At 41.3% G+C, this 19,629-nt stretch overlaps 1 protein-coding gene across 1 annotated transcript in view; it reads left to right on the top strand.

Moving 5' to 3' along the window:
- The window catches only part of TRAF3 (TNF receptor associated factor 3), a 793,845-nt gene extending 789,066 nt beyond the window's left edge, over window positions 1-4,779 (top strand). Inside the window, exon 11 of the mRNA XM_044074528.1 lies at window positions 1,318-4,779. Coding sequence (XP_043930463.1) covers window positions 1,318-1,895 — 578 coding nt within the window. The 3' untranslated portion in view covers window positions 1,896-4,779. The remainder of the gene's footprint in view (window positions 1-1,317) is intronic.
- Window positions 4,780-19,629: the final 14,850 nt, after the last annotated feature.

The raw sequence follows: 19,629 nt of genomic DNA, 5'->3' as shown, positions 1-19,629 counted from the left end.
CTTAACCAACTTGTACCAATGTAACAAATACTGTTGTTTTGAGAACTAGCCCAATGATGCAGAGAAAGAGCACCCATCTACAACACTGGCTACTTGGGTTCAGGTGTGAGATTATAGCCAAAGGACTGACAGAGCAAAGGGGATGGAGGTCATTGAAAGTTAATCCTGTTAGCTGACTCGTCTTCTCTAAGATGTTTGGAGATCAAGCAGGGGGGGTTTTGTATTCTGTTCTTGAATAGTTGCTTTAGTCAGCTGTCCATTTGTAATTCCAAGCCTGTGTTCAAGTTTAAAATATTTGTTTGTTTTTATGTTAGTTATCTGGCATTAGGATTTAAAATAAACAATCAACCATCCAATGACCAGACTAGCCAATTTGCCCCTATTTGGGTAAGTAACATACCTCTCAACTGTACAGATTTTCGCAGAATGTCCAGATTTTTGCCTCATATTTTTGGTGTGTTCCACCTAAACTCTGTACTTTTCTGGCAAATAGCTGAGAATTTAAGTCATTAAATAATGACAAACATTTGTGTTTTAAGACTCCACATCCTTCAGAAAATTCATGCTAATGCAAAACCATCAACTTTCTAAGTTTGTAAAAGCAATATTTAAAATCTGTCCCTAATTGTCCCCCCATCATTTTAGGCTTTGTCCAGATTTTTTGCTCTAAGAAGTTGAGAAGTATGGTAAGTAATGGTTGCAAGTAGACCTCTAATTCCAAGGCCCCATGGCACCCTAACTGTCACATCCCATAGTACAGGTAACATGATGCTTGTACTTTTTTTAAATGTTGATATAGTGCAGCTTAGTGTGGCATGCCAGTCTACCTGCTTAATTCTTTGTGTTGTGTCTTGAAGTCTGCAGTTCAGTGGACAAGACTGGCTTCCCTCCCACACTGATGGGCGAGTCAGTGTTGATTGTTAACTTCCACCCTACCAGGTCAGTTCCCCCTAATGTCCCAATCACTAATCAGTCACAAGTTGTCTGGAATACAGACATGGCTTTACCTATCTGTGCCACGCAGGGAACAAATTTAAATTCTTTGTTAAATTACAGTACGTTTTATATAGTAGGCACAGTTAGCTGAAGTGTCCTTACAGCTGTGAGGCAACAGATGGTGAGGTGTTAGGACTTACTTTTATTAAACTTCATTCAGTCCAAAGTAACTTGCACACTAATATCAGGTGCCCTTAAACTCCATTAATGCAGGTTGCGATTTTCTAATGTAAAACCAAGAAATTAAATTTTACCTTTGACTATTATTTTTGTATTCATTTATAGGATGTCATTCTAAAACTAATATGTTTTTTTTTTCAGCTGCTCTGGAAACTGAGTTAAAAAGACATGATCAGATGCTGAGTGTCCATGATATTCGACTAGCTGATATGGATTTGCGATTCCAAGTTTTAGAGACTGCAAGTTATAATGGGACATTAATATGGAAAATTAGAGACTATAAGCGACGAAAACAAGAGGCTGTATCAGGGAAAACTCTATCTTTATACAGCCAACCATTTTACACAAGTTACTTTGGTTATAAAATGTGTGCAAGAGTCTACTTGAATGGGGATGGCATGGGTAGAGGAACTCACCTTTCTTTGTTTTTTGTAGTAATGCGTGGAGAATATGATGCCTTATTACCTTGGCCCTTTAAACAGAAAGTGACGCTAATGTTAATGGACCAAGGATCAACTCGACGTCACTTGGGTGATGCTTTCAAGCCAGACCCAAATAGTAGCAGCTTCAAGCGTCCTAGTGGAGAAATGAACATTGCTTCCGGCTGTCCGCTTTTTGTAGCACAAACTCAATTGGAAGGTGGACCAGGGACTTATATCAAAGACGATACAATTTTTATTAAAGTGACAGTAGATACTTCTGATATGCCAGATCCATGAAGTGGTATATGTACAACTGTAATGAAGTCCGAATCACTCAGAATACAGCTGCAGCAGAATCTGCCTTCCTTTATTGGAACAGCGCAGTACACTAAGGAGTCAGAGGACAAAATGCAATCCCGCCAGCTGAAGAACATGAAGTACAAGGAATATCTTTGAGTTGAAACCAAGCATATTTGAATAGTTTCTCAAAGGCTATGTTGGAATTGCAGGTTTTCAGGATTTTAATCTGAAAAAAGTAAGCATTGTTGGAACTCAAAGTTCAGTGTGAAGACTGCAGGTCTTACTGTGGCTACTAGTTTACATTTTGATGCTTTATAATGCTCAGGGATGGGGAGCTGTATTAGTAATTATTTGCAAACACTGCCTCTGAGGATTGTGTAATTCTTTTTTTTTTTTTTTAAGGAGATGTAAATTTCCTGTCTTCCTTTGGTTTATACACGTGCCACAACAGGTGAAAGGGAACTTTCCTATATGATGATTGTTGTATAGACTTTCTGGCCTGTACAAGCATATTCCATACAGGGAGGTCTAGGTCAGAAACTTTTTGTTAGGAATATGTCTTGTTATCCGGGCATAGCAATAACATTCACCTTCCTCTGCTGTGCACAATTGAAAGATCAGTAAAGTGCTTCTGTCCTGTACTTTTTCTTAGATTGTAAGAAATGTGTTCTACCATGATGTTTTCTCTTCAGTACAAAAATGTATGGATTACATTACATGAGCCAATAATGCACTTTTTTATTTTTCTGAAATGTATGTATAAATTTCACTTTAATTACGGTAAGATCTTCCAGAAATTAGTTGGATTAAGCAACAGGAAGGATGGTAGGATGTTGTGTCTGTAACAGTCGAGCATTGCTGTAAAAAGGTATGCCATGATTATTACTTATGAGGTGCCAGCTGTAAATTATCATTGTGAGCTGAACATTACTGAGTCTTCAGTTCATTTTTCTGAAATGGGTAAGTCTGAGTAAGTCAGAGGAGGTTTGGTTCCATCTCTTGTTAGCATTTAAAAGCAGTCAAAAGCTAAGTTTAGGCCTTTAAATCAGAACTGTTACCATCTTTAGGGTTTGGTTTGCTGGATGGTTTTATTCAGGTAATTTTGTTATGTATTCTAAGGAGTCTGGTCACAAAGCAATAAGACGAGTTGTGTACAGACATTTAAAATTCGAGACAGCAGTTTTGTTGAACAGGTACATATCAGAACTGTAAATTTCAGCATATAGATTTGAAAATGGAAGTTCATTCAACAGTTATTGAAACACAAACATTTTGTTATTTGAGATCTGGATCAGGGAACTTTGAAGGTAGGCAGGCGCATCTGTCATGCAGATAACCTCTATATCCAAAGTGAAGTATCTGCAATTCATTCTTGTGCACTGGCCAGTATTGTATTTTTTGGGACTGAATACTGCATTTTACATGCAGCACACCAGTTTGCTGTAGGCTCTCTGCCGTGCAGATGAACACACTTGACCACCCATAATGTAAATTCACTTCATGAATGGATGCATGCCCATCATGAGCTGATATGCATGCTTTGTGGTTTAGATTATGCACATAGGTCATGTCCCTGTCTACCTCAGGCTGCATACCATTGTTAGGGTGGAACACAGCATCAGGCTGGATGTGGAAAGGGTTACCAGGACACCATGAGTTAATAAGACAGGGGCTGATTATTTTGGTTGGAGGAATGCAGCACTGAATAGTCAGGACTTATTCAAGTAAATAGGGACTGGAAGGTGAAGCAGGATTGCACTGTCTAGCATCAGAAATTAAGAAAATTAGATTGAGACTAAGGAGTTTGGTGGAGGAGATATCAGATGACCAAAGATCACTATCATTATGTAATAAGATTCCAGGAGTTGTACTATAAGAGGGGAACAGATACTACAGGTAAAGATGGAGTATACTAGACGACCAGGCAGTGATGAAAAAGATAAATTAATTTGGAAAATATAGAGGCAACACTAATCTGGCAAGCAAAAGTATCAAAACAAACACAGGTCAGAAAGTGTCTTGAGGGCAGTACAGATTGCTGTGGTTGAACAGTGGCATTCCTTTGTGGCAGTTTAGGGTGGCTTCAAATGCATCTGTGATGCAGCACGGTCTTGTAGCATATTTATAGGGGGGAGGATGGCCTAATAGTTAAGGTGTTTGCCTTACAAACACAAGGTGCAGGGTTTGAGTCTCACAAGGGATAATTGGCTATGCTTAAAATGGCTTGCAAGGGCAGTTAACTTAGTACTAATCTATGAATCTGTGAATTATGCGTTTCTTGTTCCTTAGCTTGTCTACCTCAGGGTAATTTAGTGACCTGGGATTAGCTTCTGTGTGTATGTCTAGTAGTCTGTTGGTATGTAAATATGTCAGTTTATTTCAAAGTGCTGCCCATTGTTATGCAGTAGACATAGTGGTGTGATATGTATAAATGTTCGTGAATTTTTAGTACTGTGGCAGGAATAGACACTCATTCCTAAGTCAGGGCATAGTTAAAGTTCATTAAATCAGTATTGCTTCAGTCTTTGGCGTTTTCCAGGAGTGCTTTTAGGAGCAGCCTCAGTGTACCCATAATTGCCGCCTCCTGTGTTCATAAAGGGTTGCCTGCATTGCTAGCATATTTAAATTTGCTTGCAAATTCATTGCAGTGACTCATCTTAAGAGGTCTTTAGGGTGTAAGGCAGCTAGTACAGTAAATGTATGAGATGTGTAGGGGTGTGAGCCAGCTAATACAGTAAATGTCATCTGAGATGTATAGGTGTGTGAGACAGCTAATACAGTAAATGTCTGAGATATACAGGGGTTTGAGCCCCAATACAGTAAATGTAATTTGAGATGTGTAAGGGTGTGAGCCAGCTAATGTAGAAAATGTCATCTGAGATATAGAGGGGTCATAACCCTCCAGTACAGTAAATGCTATCTGAAATGTATAGGAGTGTGAGCTCCTAATACCGTAAATATCAGAGATGTATAGGGGTATGAGCCGGCTGTTATAGTAAATGTCTGAGATTGTATGAGGATGTGAGACAGCAATTACAGTAAATGATGGAGATGTATAAGGGTGTGAGGAAGCTAGTACAGTTCAATATGGCGTATCTAAGAAGCAGGTCAACAAAGTACTTGGAAACAGTGAAAAGATATAAGGAAGGGTAGAAGGCAATCTTTCTAACTATGGAAATTGCATACAGTAGGTTTTTAACCAGTAGGCTAACAGTCTAAAACTTAAATCCACGCTTAGAGTGTTGTGCATTCATTTATTTTTTTAGCTTGCCAGTCCATGTAGGTGTCAACATGAAAGCCACTCTAAAACAAATGAGATTACTGTTCTGCTGCTGGTGGGGGGGTGTGTGTGTGGTGGGAGACAGGAGAAGATGGCTGATAGAATAAAACCGTTATTTATTTTTTTGTTTTTCATACATTTGTCCATTTTTTTCTGATATGAACAACATGACTATATTTAATCCAGTGCTTGCTGTAACAGGTTGATTCTTATGTGAAAACGTCGAGATGACTGGTGTGTATGATTTTCAAAATTGGCAACTGTTTTTTTAAAGGAGTGCAGTCCCTGTCGCAGCATACCCTATGGATCCGGATCACACTTACACTGAAAAAAATTTCTATTCTGAATCAAGAGAGAATATTGCTGATATTCCGCTCTTATTCTTTATCATAAAAATAAAAAAAATTACCATTTCCTTGCAGCCAATATATATAAATTTGTGTGCTTTTTATAAGCTTCCAGTGGCCTTGACAAAGCTTGTAAACACAGTTGTAGCCAGTAATGCTTGTGCGAAGAGAGAAAAGACTACCATAACATGAGCAATATTTGAAAATCTTAATGTTACGGGATATGCACTAAGGATAGATGAAGAAATTGAAATAGGGCAGCATGTCAGTTTATCATTATGCACTTACATTCTGCTATGAAGAGATGCAGATCACACTGCCATCTGCTGACATGAGGTTCAAAAGGGATGAGCATCATTTTTGTTTTCAGTCAGGAGTAATTCTAGCAGACCAGTTTGAAACTGTCGGGGTGAGCATAACAACAAATAATGATGGTGTCACCTTTTAGTAGGAGACATATATGTTTAATTTAGAGTCTTTTTCTTTACAAGGGTTTTCTTTTTTTTTTAATGAGTGTCAGAGTCTTGCTCTTCGTAGTTTAGAACTCGAGCCCACCTATGCCAAGAGCTGTACCATTTCCTATGAGAGGTTGACAGAGGCTACTTAGGTTCATAGGTTCATACTAGGCTATCTGCCCTGGGGCATTTATAAGCCTAGCACGATTGTGTTTGGCTTATGCCACCCCTTGATTTGAGTATACTGTACCCTTTTTAAAGTTTAGTTTACTGTGCCTCTGTCTAATAGTGACACGGAAGTAATCCCCCGGACAAACGTATGATCCCCCATCCACTCATCAAGATTCTTCTTGAAGAGACACAGTGAGGTGCTCTGCCTAACATGAATTGGAATTCTATTCCAGAGCGAAGGGAGCCTCTGGGTTATGAATCTGTCCCTCCAGCATGTTCTATTTATTTCTGTGCTGAGGTTCAAGTCCCTCGAGCACGTGGCTCTAAGGGATTTAGATTTACTGAGGTGGAGCATGTCCATTAATTCTGGGTTGGACATAGCTTTATATGTCAGGCATAGATCGCCTCGAAGTAGGCGGTATGCAACTGAGTAGAGCTGGAGTTTTTTTAACCGAGCAGCATATGGCATCTGTTTGAGTCCCTTGATCCTCCTGGTGAGGTACTTTTGGGGTCTTTCTAATTGCTGCAGGTGTCGGGTAAGGTACATCCCAAAGGGGGCATTGTATTCTATGATGGGCCTGATGAGGGATGAATAAAGGGGCACAATTACCTCTCTTGATCTAGATGTGAATCCTTTCATGATGTGGTGGGCTAAGTAGAAGGTCTTTCTAACCACTTTGGCAATGTGGTTGTCAAAGGAGAGATTGCTATCAACTTGGGTCCCCAGATCCCCAATTACTTTCTCTGTACTTAATGGGTTACCACCTATGTGGTAATTTGTGGGCACATTGTTTTTGCCAAAGGATATGACTATACACTTTTTGGCATTTAGCTTTAGACCATGGCTTTGGCACCAGTTATCCATCTCTGCAAGACCTTTTTGAAGGATGTTTGCGTCAGCTGGAGAGTCAGTTATGGCGCCCAGTTTGCAGTCATCTGCGAACTTGGTGAGCCATAGTCTTCCCACGTTGGCCTGTACCTCAGAAAAGTAAATACTGAACAAGAGAGGTCCCAGGACAGAACCTTGTGGGACGCCACTTGTGACCAGTTTCGAGTCTGACATGGCCCCAGCAACTCTGACTCTGTGGGTTCTGTCTTTGAGCCAGTTTGCGACCCATCTTGTGACATAGGGGTTTATATTTAGGCTGGATAGCTTATCTATGATGCCTGAGTGGGGTATTGTGTCAAATGCCTTTGCGAGGTCGAGATAGGCTGTGTGGACTACCTTCCCTTCATCTATGGCCTTGGTGACTGTTTCGAAGAAGTCGACCAGGTTCAAAAGGCAGGATCTGCCCTTGACAAAGCCAAATTGGGTAGGATCTAGTGTCTGTAGGTCCCCAATGTCTTTGTTTATGAGTTCTATGATGATCCTCTCCATAGCCTTGCAGACTAGGCTAGTCAGGCTTATGGGGCGATAGTTTCCAGGGTCCGTAGAGGCGCCACCTTTGTGGAGTGGGACCACTGTTGCTGTACGCCATTCTTTGGGCACATATCCTGTAGTGAGGCTGAGATATTGTACAGCAGTTTTATTTGAGGGATTAGTTCTTCTTGGAGTTCATGTAGGACACAACCCGGGATGCCATCTGGTCCCATGGAAGCAGTGTTTTTTGCTTTGGAGAGGGTGGCCTTCACCTGAGCATCAGAGATGTTTGGGAGGCTGCACTCTGCCTGGATAGATACTTGCTCTTTTGGGGGGGGGTTTGCACTGAACCTGTCTGCCAGGATATTGGCGATGTCTGTGGGTTCAGTGTATTTTTTGTCGTTTAGAATCAACTCAGAACAAGTCTGGGAGTTGCATCCCAGGTTCCTAACATAACTGAAAAAAACCTTAGGATTGTCTTTAGTGTCCTCTTCAATTTTTCTCTCGAAGCTGGCCTTGGAGGATTTTATGAGGGATCGTAATTTTTTGCTAGTACTGATCAGAGATGCCTTCCCTTTTAGGGATTTTGCTCTATCATGTAGTAGCTTCCTCCTTCTGTTGTACAGTTTATTTATGGCTGGGGTCCACCAGACTGGATGCCTGCCTTTGGATGGAGGGTTTAGGTTAGGTACAGCAATACCTCTTCTCCTACTCATCGGCATGAGCAAGAGAATCATTGGAAATATTCTCACCACATACTTGGATGCCTCAATTTTCTTGTCCGATACTACAGTTTGCAATACTGGACCTGTAAATGCTGGTCTTGACCCCCACTGGTGTTAATCCTGTTACTGGTGCCTGTATTAATAGCAAGCACTACAGCATGAGTTTTGGTACAGTGTTGGTGCATCCAGTGTCTGTTATTACCTCAACACGGATTTTGTTGACTTGGTTACACTCCACTCTTGTGCTGTTCTTTGTGCTGATGCCAAGTGCCAGGACCTTGGTGCCAGTATATCCATTGTCAAAGTCAGACCCGTCCTCTCCAGCTGTTACCTCTATGTTGATGCAGTTGTCAAAGTTGATGTTGAACCATTAAGCATTCTTGCAGTGGTTCCCCTCAGTACCATACATTCCAGACTTGATGCTGTCACCAGCTGTGCTGGAGCAGTTTGCTTTTTTAAGTCCTTGGTCCAACAACCTGTCTCATGACAAGAGGTAAGAGAGGCTGCAGTCCTGCTGGAGCCTTCCACCACAGCAACTGCAGCAAAGTTGGTTTCTTCAGCCTCTTCAGACCTACTTCCAAAAAAAGGCCCTGGAAGGTAAGAAGAAGTATCCTGATTCTCTTCTGGGGACTCTACAGCAATTATTGATAATGAAGAGAAGCCTAATTTCTCCACCCCCCTCCCATAATAATAATAATAAAAATAATCTCACGCTTTGGGAGTGCTTAGAATTAATGTTTCAATAAAGATGAAGGCCCCCTGATGCATTATCCTACCTGCAGATGAGGCTCTAGAAACATTGTTGATCTAATTAGTAACCCTCCTGGGCTGCAGAGGCTGGTTGATATCCTGAAGTATGCCATCAAGGCAGCTTAGGAAAATCAGGTATAGTGGCCTCAATCACAAAGAAAGTGTTTTGCATCTTGCAGCTCCAGAGGGAGTGGGGCTTTTGGTCAGAGACTTCCAAGATTGACACCTTTGTCTTTTCAGCAGCAAATAAAAAAGCACCAACTTCCCAGAGCCCAGCTGTCGGTCTCCTAGACAAAGAAACCAAAGTGAAGGACACTAGGAAAGTGGTTGTACATATCTGCCACCTTTGCTGTGCAGGTGGTGAATTATGTGACATATATGATGAATTTCAAGCATGCTATAACTGGTGTAATGCACTATATAGTTGAGCTGTTGCTGGAGAAGCCCATAGGAATATCCTGTTCCTCAGTGGTTTCCAGCTTTATGATGCACATTCTTTATAATGTGCAGAAGGTACAGCCAGAGCTCTGGGATTTGACATCGTCATGCATCAGCTGTAAAAAAGCAGTCATAATCCTCATTTCCTAAGTGAAAGCTTTGGGGAAATAGAAGTTTCTAAGTTTACCTTAGGAATGCTTGTCTGATTGTGTACACGTTTGTCAGTGTATATGTAATAAACCTGTTGGTACAGTTCCAGTGGCTTATTCAGCTAGACCAGTTTTTCCTACAGCTATTTTCAGATATACTGCTCTGAATTATATTTTTTCCAGAAGCTACTTGGTCTACTGTCAACAATTTTATAAGTCAAAGTAGGATGTGATGTCCAAGTCCAGCTCTTGCTTTGGAGCCCCTGTTCCTTAGGGTATGTTCCCACAAGAGGTAAAACCCAGTAGGGTTTACATGGAACTATATCCTTTTGTTACAGAAGATGGGCTTCCTCTTTTTAGATATTAAAGTTAAGTACTTCTCATAATGATAGGGCTGTAAGAGCAGGTCCATTCTCTCTAACATGCCATCCCACATTCCCCCACCTTTGGTGTATTTAGTCTTGATTCTCCCCCTTTTACTAAATTGTAGACTTATCTGTGCATCATACAGAAGATCTGAAGAGGCCTGGCACTGGAATACAGTATAGGCTTAATGGAGGGTGCTTGGCAGACTGGAAAACATTTTACATGTTAAGTAAGCAGTCCTAAGGCCTGTAGGTCATAGTACTTCTTTTACAGAGGATGAACCTACAACTTTGCATACTTTTGTGCATGCCTTCTTTTACGTGAAATACAAGTGATGCAAAGGCATACGTAAATGACCCTGAATTTGGCATCTTACTTGACTTTACAGTTGGGGTCTGTTGGTTGTTTTACACCCCAGTGGATCTTTCTATATATGCGTTTTTATTATTATTTTGTCTGTCCTTTGCTTTGACTACATGGTAACTGAAATGGTCAGCTTTGAGAACCATTGTTACTTTTTTCAGCAATTGGTCCTCAGTAGAGCTAGCAGATCGTTCGATCATTTTTTTTTTACTTTCTGTTTGCTGCATATCAGAAAGCAAGCATGCTTTATGTTGTTCACAGCCTCAGAGTTACATATTTTACATTGTCTAGAATTGCAATTCAGGAAAGAATTTAAAATTAGAAATATGTTTGTGTTTGTATTCTTTGTTACTCTGGCCTTATTAGGAAACATCTATAATTTCATTTTGTAACATTGAGAAAGTAAACACCTGTGCAAAGTGTAATCCTTATATGAACTTAATTTACTCCCCCATCATGGCAAAAGCATCCTTTTTCTAGAATTACCTGAGCTTTAACTTCTTTTTCATTAAATGCATACAGTTTAAGTTGTAATTTATCACTAGTAGTATGAAATTCTACCTCTTTACTCTGATTCCATTCAGAAACAGAGTGCAAGAAAATGTGTCAAAGTATAGAAACTCACATTTATGTAAAATACTTAAAGATGCTATGCATCAGTTTTTGTTGTACATAACTTTCATGTTTTCCCCTAAAGTAGGGTCAGTATCGAACTTTAGAGTTCTTAACATAAGTAATCATTTCCTCCATTCTGTATAGGTCAGTGTTCAACACTGTAAGAAAAAAATATGAAATGGTCTCAGCCGATAGTACAGGTGGATGCAGTGACCCAGCTTTCATGGTGCTTTAGGAGAACTAAGACTTAATGTTGTTAGTGCTTATCTTGACTCAACAACGATAGTACCATGTCCAGTTCAGTTTCATCTTTGAAATGTAGAAAGATTGTTTGCCAGATTCCTTTTCAAATGCTCTGTAAAAGCTAAGCTTTCTGTGTCTCATACCTCATGTATGCTTTGTTGCCCTTTTGCATTTGACACTTAATCTTATGCAGTGTTTTAATGTATTTTCATGATTTCTTTAAACATTTATGCCTTAACTTGTATAGCTGGATTTCATTTTTTTTTTCTTTTTTGGTTAGTAACAAATCTAGTTATATAGTTAATCAATTAGCTGTCTACCAACTGCAAACATTTTCAACATGTTCTGTGTATACTTTCCAATTGTAGCAGTGAACAAGTATATTAGCCGTCATATATATATATATATATTACTTTCAGTAGACCACTTATGTATTTACATGGTTCTGTAGCATGTTATTGTATCCCTTTATTAGATATACTTGTTTTACAGAAGACCCATGCATGGTTTGACATATGCGGTGGCATCTATGTTTTTTTTTCAAGAAGTGGCATGCCTGTGATTTGCATACCTGTATTACCAAACTGCAGTGCCATGCCAGTCTCACTGTATTACAGTATGACATTATGACGTAATATGCATTGTCTTTGCTTGATAACTTGTCTATGGTACTGCGAAAATTCATTAATTTGTCACTGAACTGGAGAAAGCATGTTTTGCACTTTGGGCTACTGTGGATGGTGTGCAGAAACAAAATAAAGGAAAACTGCAGGAAAATGTGGTGTGTTCTTCAATTCATGATTATGTATTATTTTGTTGTTTTTGCTACATTCCATGTATCAGTCTTCTCAGCTTTCATGTACTACGGACCATTTAATTTTTATTTTTTCTTCTCTTGTACCTTTTTCACTTATTCTGTAGATCTGTCATCCAAACACCATATTTCAGAGAAACCCAAAATATGTTATCTGTATCCTCAGGTAGGTTTAATGTAGTGTTTTTAGCTGTTAAGACACCTGTGTTTTCTGATATATCATTCTTCTTTCTCTAAAGCTCATAGCCATCTTGCATCTAAGGCAATACTAAAGAGCATCACCTCTGTTAGCCAGGTGGAATCCTTACAGAGAAGCTGCAGTGTAACCATTTTATGTTCTATATTATATCTTAAAATGCAGCTTTAAATTTCTGAAATGTTTTGCCGTGTACTCTATTTCACTGAATTTTCTTTTCTCCATAGTGCATCTGCTAATGTTCCGTACCAGTAGCAACACTTATTTTATCTTGGAGTTTGTGAAATGTATAGATAACCACTCTTAATTATTACCTCAGTGCAGATATTAAGTGATACTAGTCCATTTGTGTGTATGATCTGTAATGTAATTTCTGTGGTGGGTGTAGCCAGTAACTAATTGTACACATTCTTAACCCACAAAAGTATTAATTTCTGTAGTCTCAATTAGGTGTAGCCTAAGCATAAATTCAATATTCTGAAGAATAGGAGCTGGCAGAAGAACGATTTCCTGTTCTACTGTTGCAGTATTCTTAACATGAGGGATTCCCCTCCTAATGAGGCCCAACATCTGTCCAGTATACCAAAGCCTTTTACTACCTAAGGTACGCAGTACATTGCACACATGCTCCTCACATACATATGGCATAAAAACAATGTCCGGACGTACCATTCTCTGAACTTCTCTGCCTCCAATCCGAACGCCATTTTTGATCATTGGTCTGCTCACCTGAGTCATTTGATGGTGTATCAAGCCATTCAGATAACTGCCCCATCAGGGTTTTCTTTTACTTATTTACTGCTGCTTTTTCTCGTAAGCTTTTCATGTAATCCAGAAAATGCAAGTGCCAGTGTGGGAGACAAATTCCACATAAAGATCGTCACGAGCAGTGCTTATTTTGCTTAGGGCCTACTCACGATCACTTTGTGCCTAACACTTTATGTAGTCATGTGTCTTCTCTTGTGATTTATTTGGAAAATCAGTGTCTTAAACTTTTAGCAAAAGATGCTATGGACGGAACTTCTAGGCCTGATATTGAGTCTTCACTGAAGAGAAAGGCCAAAAAAAAAAAAAAAGAAGGTTGGACTTCTTCCACTGTGCCTCCTACATCAGATGTCTCTCTCGGCTGATGAAACCCTAGTTCTGGGGACAGATTCTTTGACTAGGACCACTTTGGAGGTCATCATGGATCTGATAACAGGCAGGTCCTCAGAAGCATTGCAGTCGTCTATTTTGGATGATCAGGGGGAACCAAGACTTATTATTACTAAAGGGCCTGAGGGGTTCCTCAAATTCTTGTGAGGGAGGAAGTTCCAATGACAGTTATTGAGTGCAAGCCGATGTCAAGCCCTTCCACTTTTCATAAGGCAAACTTCCAATTAAAGAAAAAAAAAAAAAAAAACATGCTTCTTCTAGGGACCCTCAACGTTAGTGGCAGAATTTCACCCAGGGCTTATTTAATGCCCTTATGGTTCTGAAGCCTCCTTCGGGGATCTTTGTTCCTCCTCCTGTTTGGACATCTTCCCTTCACAAGAGGGCAAGAGAGCAGGATTCTTCTGATGAAGAGGTTTCCTCGGATGAGGAATCTTTGGCCTATTCCACCCAAATTCCAACATCTCTAGACTATGCTTCTCCTGAAGAGGAATCTACTAGTCCAGAATCTCCTGTTGAGGAGATTACTTTTCAGGATACTATTACTAAGATGAGGGAGTACTTCAAATGGGACTGGTCCCAAGGTTCTCATGTGCCAAAGAGATATGAGCTCCTACAAATGGAGTCTCCTTGTCCATTTGTACCTGCTTTACTGGATGCCTTTTCCTCAACATCTCAGGCTCCTGTTTTTCAGCCCCCTACCCTTAAGAAGCCTAACTGTTTCTACAAAGTACCCAATGATTGCAAATTTCTTTACAAGTGCCCATTTCTTTACAAGTACCCATCTGCTGACCCTTTGATGGTTTCTGTGGCTTCAAATACGTCTTCAAAATTACTTTCCACCACTAAACTTCTTCCTTCTGATAAGGAAAGCAGGACAATGGAAAGATGGGAAAGAAGGTCTATGCTTCTGCCACACGTGCCTTTCATGCTATTAATTACCAAACTCATATGACTAGGTATGTTTTCACGCTCCTGTCCCAGGCTACTCAAGCTATTTCTGACCTTCCAGATTCTGAGGGGAAAACATCTGCCTTGTCTTTGTTAGGGGCTTTCTCTCAGGTAGGAGGCCATTGTATCAAGTGCATCTATGATGCAGCAAAAGCTTCACCTAGGACTGCTGCTTCAGGATCTGCATTGAGGAGGTATTCCTGGCTAAAGCTTCACCCTCTGCCAAATGACATAAAAGCTAAGTTGATGGATGCTCCTTTAGACACCAACGGCTTGTTTGGTACTGCTGCTGCTGACTTGTTCAAGTTTTTACAGGAGAAAGGCAAGGAGTTACAAGACTTGAAACATCTTTTGGTTTCACCTTTACCTAAGTTTCAAAGGAATTATCCTTCCGAGCCGGCTTTGGTTTGGAGACAGACCCATCCTCCTCCCAAAACTACGAAAAAGTGGAAGGAGGGCTCCTCCACCTACGACTACTCAGGTGGCTTCTGCTCAGAAGCAGCCCTTTCATGACAAACCAGGTAGTATCTAATTATCACTCTTCTCTCAGCATCATTCTTCTTTCGCTTCAAATCTCTGTCTCTCTTCCAGTTTGGTCAAGCATTACCCAAGACTTATGGGTTCTTTCAGTAATTCAGAAAGGGTATTTTATGGTTTGGAAATCCCTTCCTCCTTTCATGGTCATTCCTCAGCCATCTCAAAAACAGTTACATTTATTCCCAGAGGTACTTCAGGAACTGTTAAATCAGGAAACTATTGTACAGGTTCTACAGGATTAAAGGGGGAAAAGGATTTCATTCAAGAATGTACCCATACTGGATCTTTCACACCTAAATATTTTTCTGAAGATTCCTTTCTTTTGCATGCTATCTCTACAGAATGTGTTCCCATTACTTCTTCCTCAGCCTTTCATGGACTGTCTGGATATCAAGGATGCCTACTTTCATATACATATTCATTCCCTTTACAGGAAATGTTTTATGTTTTTCTGTTGCTTTTTGGCATTTTCAGTTCTCTGCTTTGCCATTTGGCCTTTCTACTGCCTCAAGAGTATTGACCAAATGCCTAGCTCATGTGATTGCTTTTTGCAGGCTTCAAGGCATCCATGTTTTTCCTTAGCTGGACAGTCTCCTGTTTAAAGCATCCTCTCCAGAGAACTTACTGCAAAACCTCCAGTTTGCAGTTACTCTTTTGCAAAGTCTGGGATTCACAATAAACTTCAAAAAGTCATCTCTAACACCTTCTCAAGATCATGTTTTCCTAGGATGCAGGATTCAGACAGTACCCATGCTGGCATTCCTGCCTCCCCCAAAGGCTTTGCCTCTTATTGCTTACTTTCAAAATCTAATTCCTCTTACCTCTTTCACAGCCAGAGAATTTCTGAGACTACTGGTATTTATGGCATCCATCATCCCTCTGTTACCTTTAGCCAAACTCCACATGAGAACATTTTAGTGGTTCCTGAAATCAGTCTGGCAACAACATGCGCATCACCTAGAATTTACAGTTGTTCTTCCCTGTCTAAAGAAGGAGCTTCAGTGATGGATTCAGCAGTTGTCTCCGAACCCAGGTCTTCCCTTTCATCCACCCCTTCCATTTCAAGAACTATTCATAGACGCCTCAGAGGTAGGTTGGGGAAAAGCCTGGTGCACATTGAGAGTGCAGGGGGTTTGGTGTCCTCTTCAGCAAAAGTAGCACATCAGCATCAAAGAGGTAAGATCACTCCTGCTGGCTCTTCAGGCCTTCCGTCCTCTTTTTTTCCTCCAGGTATTCTCAAAGTGTTTACAGACAACACCACAGTTCTGTGGCATGTAAACAAACAGGCTGGAATGAAATCTTACCTTCTCTGCAGGTATAGGAGTTTGCAGTTCAGCATCATGTAACTGTTCAGGCAGTTCATATTCCCTCAGGTTAAAATTATGTGGCAGGCACTCTAAGCAGGTACTTGACTCAATCCCATGAATGGATGCTTCACAGGGATGTGTTTCTGGGCATTGCCCAGACGTGGGTACTCCTCAAGTAGATCAATTTGCCTCCCCTCTGAACAGACAGCTTCCTCAATTGTGTGCCAGAGTCTCATGTCCTCTGGTTTGGAAGGTGGACACCCTCTCTTTCTATTGGAAGGGTATATTTCTCTATCCAAAAGGCAAAAAGGTGTGAGTCAAAACAACGGCACTATGCAGCTGTTACAAACAGTCCATTTAATGAAACAAAACACAGAAAAAATGTAAGCGCTTTCGCAGTGTAACCCACTGCTTCCTCAGATGTCCTTTTTGCCTTTTGGATACTACTTTTGTTTCTGGATGTTTAGGCATTAATCCAGTGGCTGCAGGTATTCTTTTGCGTGTATATTTCTGTATGCATCTCCCCCTTCCTCTCATTCCGAACGTTCTTTTCAAGATTTAACAGGACAAACCCAAAATGTTGCTGGTGACTCCCTTTTGGCCAAGGCAGCATTGGTTCCATCTTCTTCTACATTTAGCCAATGGCAAGTATCACAAGTTACCTCACAGGGTGGACCTACTCACACAAGACAAAGGATGTCTAATCCATCCCCAGCTGTCCACTCTTCAACCGACTGTGTGGGTTTGAGGATTTTGATTCCTTGCAGATGCCTTTTTCTCTGAGGTCGTGCTTAGAGTTCTACAGGAGGCTAGGAAACCCAATACTAGGAAATCCTACATATCCAAATGGAAGAGGTTTTCCATCTGGTGTCTTTCACGTAACCTGGATACACACTCTGTGGCTGTTCCTGTGGTTCTTTCTTATTTGTGTGAATTGTTCATAGGTTCATACTAGGCTATCTGCCCTGGGGCAATTATAAGCCTAGCCCGATTCTGTATGGCTTACGCCACCCCTTGATTTGAGTATACTGTGCCCTTTTTAAGGTTTAGTTTACTGTGCCTCCGTCTAATAGTGACACGGAAGTAATCCCTGGGACAAACCTACGATCCCCCATCCACTTATCGAGATTCTTCTTGAAGAGATTCAGTGAGGTGCTCTGCCTCACATGAACTGGAATTCTATTCCAGAGCGAAGGGAGCCTCTGGGTTATGAACCTGTCCCTCCAGCAAGTTCTATTTATTTCTGTGCTGAGGTTCAAGTCCCTTGAGCGTGTGGCTCTAAGGGATTTAGATTTACTGAGGTGGAGCATGTCCATTAATTCTGGATTTGACATAGCTTTGTATGTCAGGCATAGGTCGCCTCAAGTAGGCGGTATGCAACTGAGTAGAGCCGGAGTTTTTTAACCGAGCAGCATATGGCATCTGTTTGAGACCCTTGATCCTCTTGGTGAGATACTTTTGGGGTCTTTCTAATTGCTGCAGGTGTCGGGTAAGGTACATCCCAAAAGGGGCATTGTATTCTATGATGGGCCTGATGAGGGATGAATAAAGGGGCACGATTACCTCTATTGATCTAGATGTGAAACCCTTTGTGATGAGGTGGGCTATGTAGAAGGTCTTTCTAACCACTTTGGCAATGTGGTTTTCAAAGGAGAGATTGCTATCAACTTGGGTCCCCAGGTCCCTAATAACTTTCTCTGTACTTAATGGGTTTCCGCCTATGTGGTAATTTGTGGGCACATTGTTTTTGCCAAAGGGTATGACTGTACATTTTTTGGCATTTAGCTTTAAACCATGGCACTGGCACCAGTTATCTGTCTCTGTGAGACCTTTTTGAAGGATGTTTGTGTCAGCTGGAGAGTTGATTATGGCGCCCAGTTTGCAGTCGTCTGCGAACTTGGTGAGCCATAGTCCTCCCATGTTTGCCTGTACCTCGGAAAAGTATATACCAAACAAGAGTGGTCCCAGGACAGAACCCTGTGGGATGCCACTTATGACCAGTTTCGAGTCTGACATGGCTCCAGCAACTCTCACTCTGTGGGTTCTGTCTTTGAACCAGTTTGCGACCCATCTTGTGACATAGGGGTTTATATTTAAGCTGGATAGCTTATCTATGATGCCCGAGTGGGGTATTGTGTCAAATGCCTTTGCAAGGTCCAGATAGGCTGTGTGGACTACCTTCCCTTCATCTATGGCTTTGGTGACTGTTTCAAAGAAGTCAACCAGGTTCAAAAGGCAGGATCTGCCCTTGACAAAGCCGAACTGGGTAGGATCTAGTGTCTGTAGGTCCCCAATGTCTTTGTTTATGAGCTCCATGATGATCCTCTCCATAGCCTTGCAGACTAAGCTAGTCAGGCTTATGGGGCGATAGTTCCCAGGTTCCGTAGAGGCTCCACCTTTGTGGAGTGGGACCACTGTTGCTGTACGCCATTCTGTGGGCACATATCCTGTAGTGAGGCTGAGATTGTATAGCTGTTTTATTTGAGGGATTAGTTCCTCTTGTAGTTCATGTAGGATGCAACCTGGGACGCCATCTGGTCCCATGGAAGCAGTGTTTTTTGCTTTGGAGAGGGCAGCCTTCACCTGAGCATCTGAGATGTTTGGGAGGCAGCCCTCTGCCGGGATAGATACTTGCTCTTTTTTGGGGGGGGGGGGGTTTGCACTGAACCTGTCTGCTAGGATATTGATGATGTCTGTGGGTTCAGTGTATTTTTTGTCATTTAGAATCAACTCAGAACAAGTCTGGGAGTTGCATCCCAGGTTTCTAACATAACTGAAAAAAGCCTTATGATTGTCTTTGGTGTCCTGTGCAATTTTTCTCTCGAAGCTGGCCTTGGAGGATTTTATGAGGGATCGTAATTTTTTGCTAGTACTGATCAGAGATGCCTTCCCTATTAGGGATTTTGCTCTATCATGTAGTAGCTTCCTCCTTCTGTTGTACAGTTTATTTATGGCAGGGGTCCACCAGACTGGACGCCTGCCTTTGGATGATTGGGTCTTGGTTTTGTTTGGGATAGCATGATCCATGCATTCCTGGAGATGTCCGTAGAATGCATTTATATAGGATTCTGCAGTTTGGGCTGTAGTTTCCACTGGCCCTGGGGCCTTGAAGGATTCCACTTCGCTTTTGAGAAGTTTTTCACTGTGGTTTTCTGGGCTGGGGGTGGGGTCGGGATGTGGACATCCAGTGAAATTAAGTTATGGTCTGATCTTACCAATGAGGGATATACTTCTGGTGTGGAGCATAGAGTCCCCATGTTGGTAATGATCAGGTCTAGTATGTTGTCCCCTCTTGTGGGAGTGGTGACTAGTTGTTCCATAGCATTTGAGTTTATAATTTTCAGGAATCTTTGGGCTAAGGTGCTGGGGCTTGAGTAGTGCTCCCAGTCAATGTTTGGGTAGTTGAAGTTGCCCAATATAATGGTGTTCGGAGAGATCTTTATGTTCTCCAATGTTTTCAGGAAAGCCGAATGGGATTCCTGACTTTGAGAGGGTGGTCTGTAGGATGCTAT

This window comes from Protopterus annectens, chromosome 6.part0 (genome assembly GCF_019279795.1).
Source record: "Protopterus annectens isolate FY-2018-M chromosome 6.part0, PAN1.0, whole genome shotgun sequence".
In the NCBI taxonomy this organism is placed as follows: domain Eukaryota; kingdom Metazoa; phylum Chordata; order Ceratodontiformes; family Protopteridae; genus Protopterus; species Protopterus annectens.
This window is presented reverse-complemented; position numbering and strand designations above follow the sequence as displayed.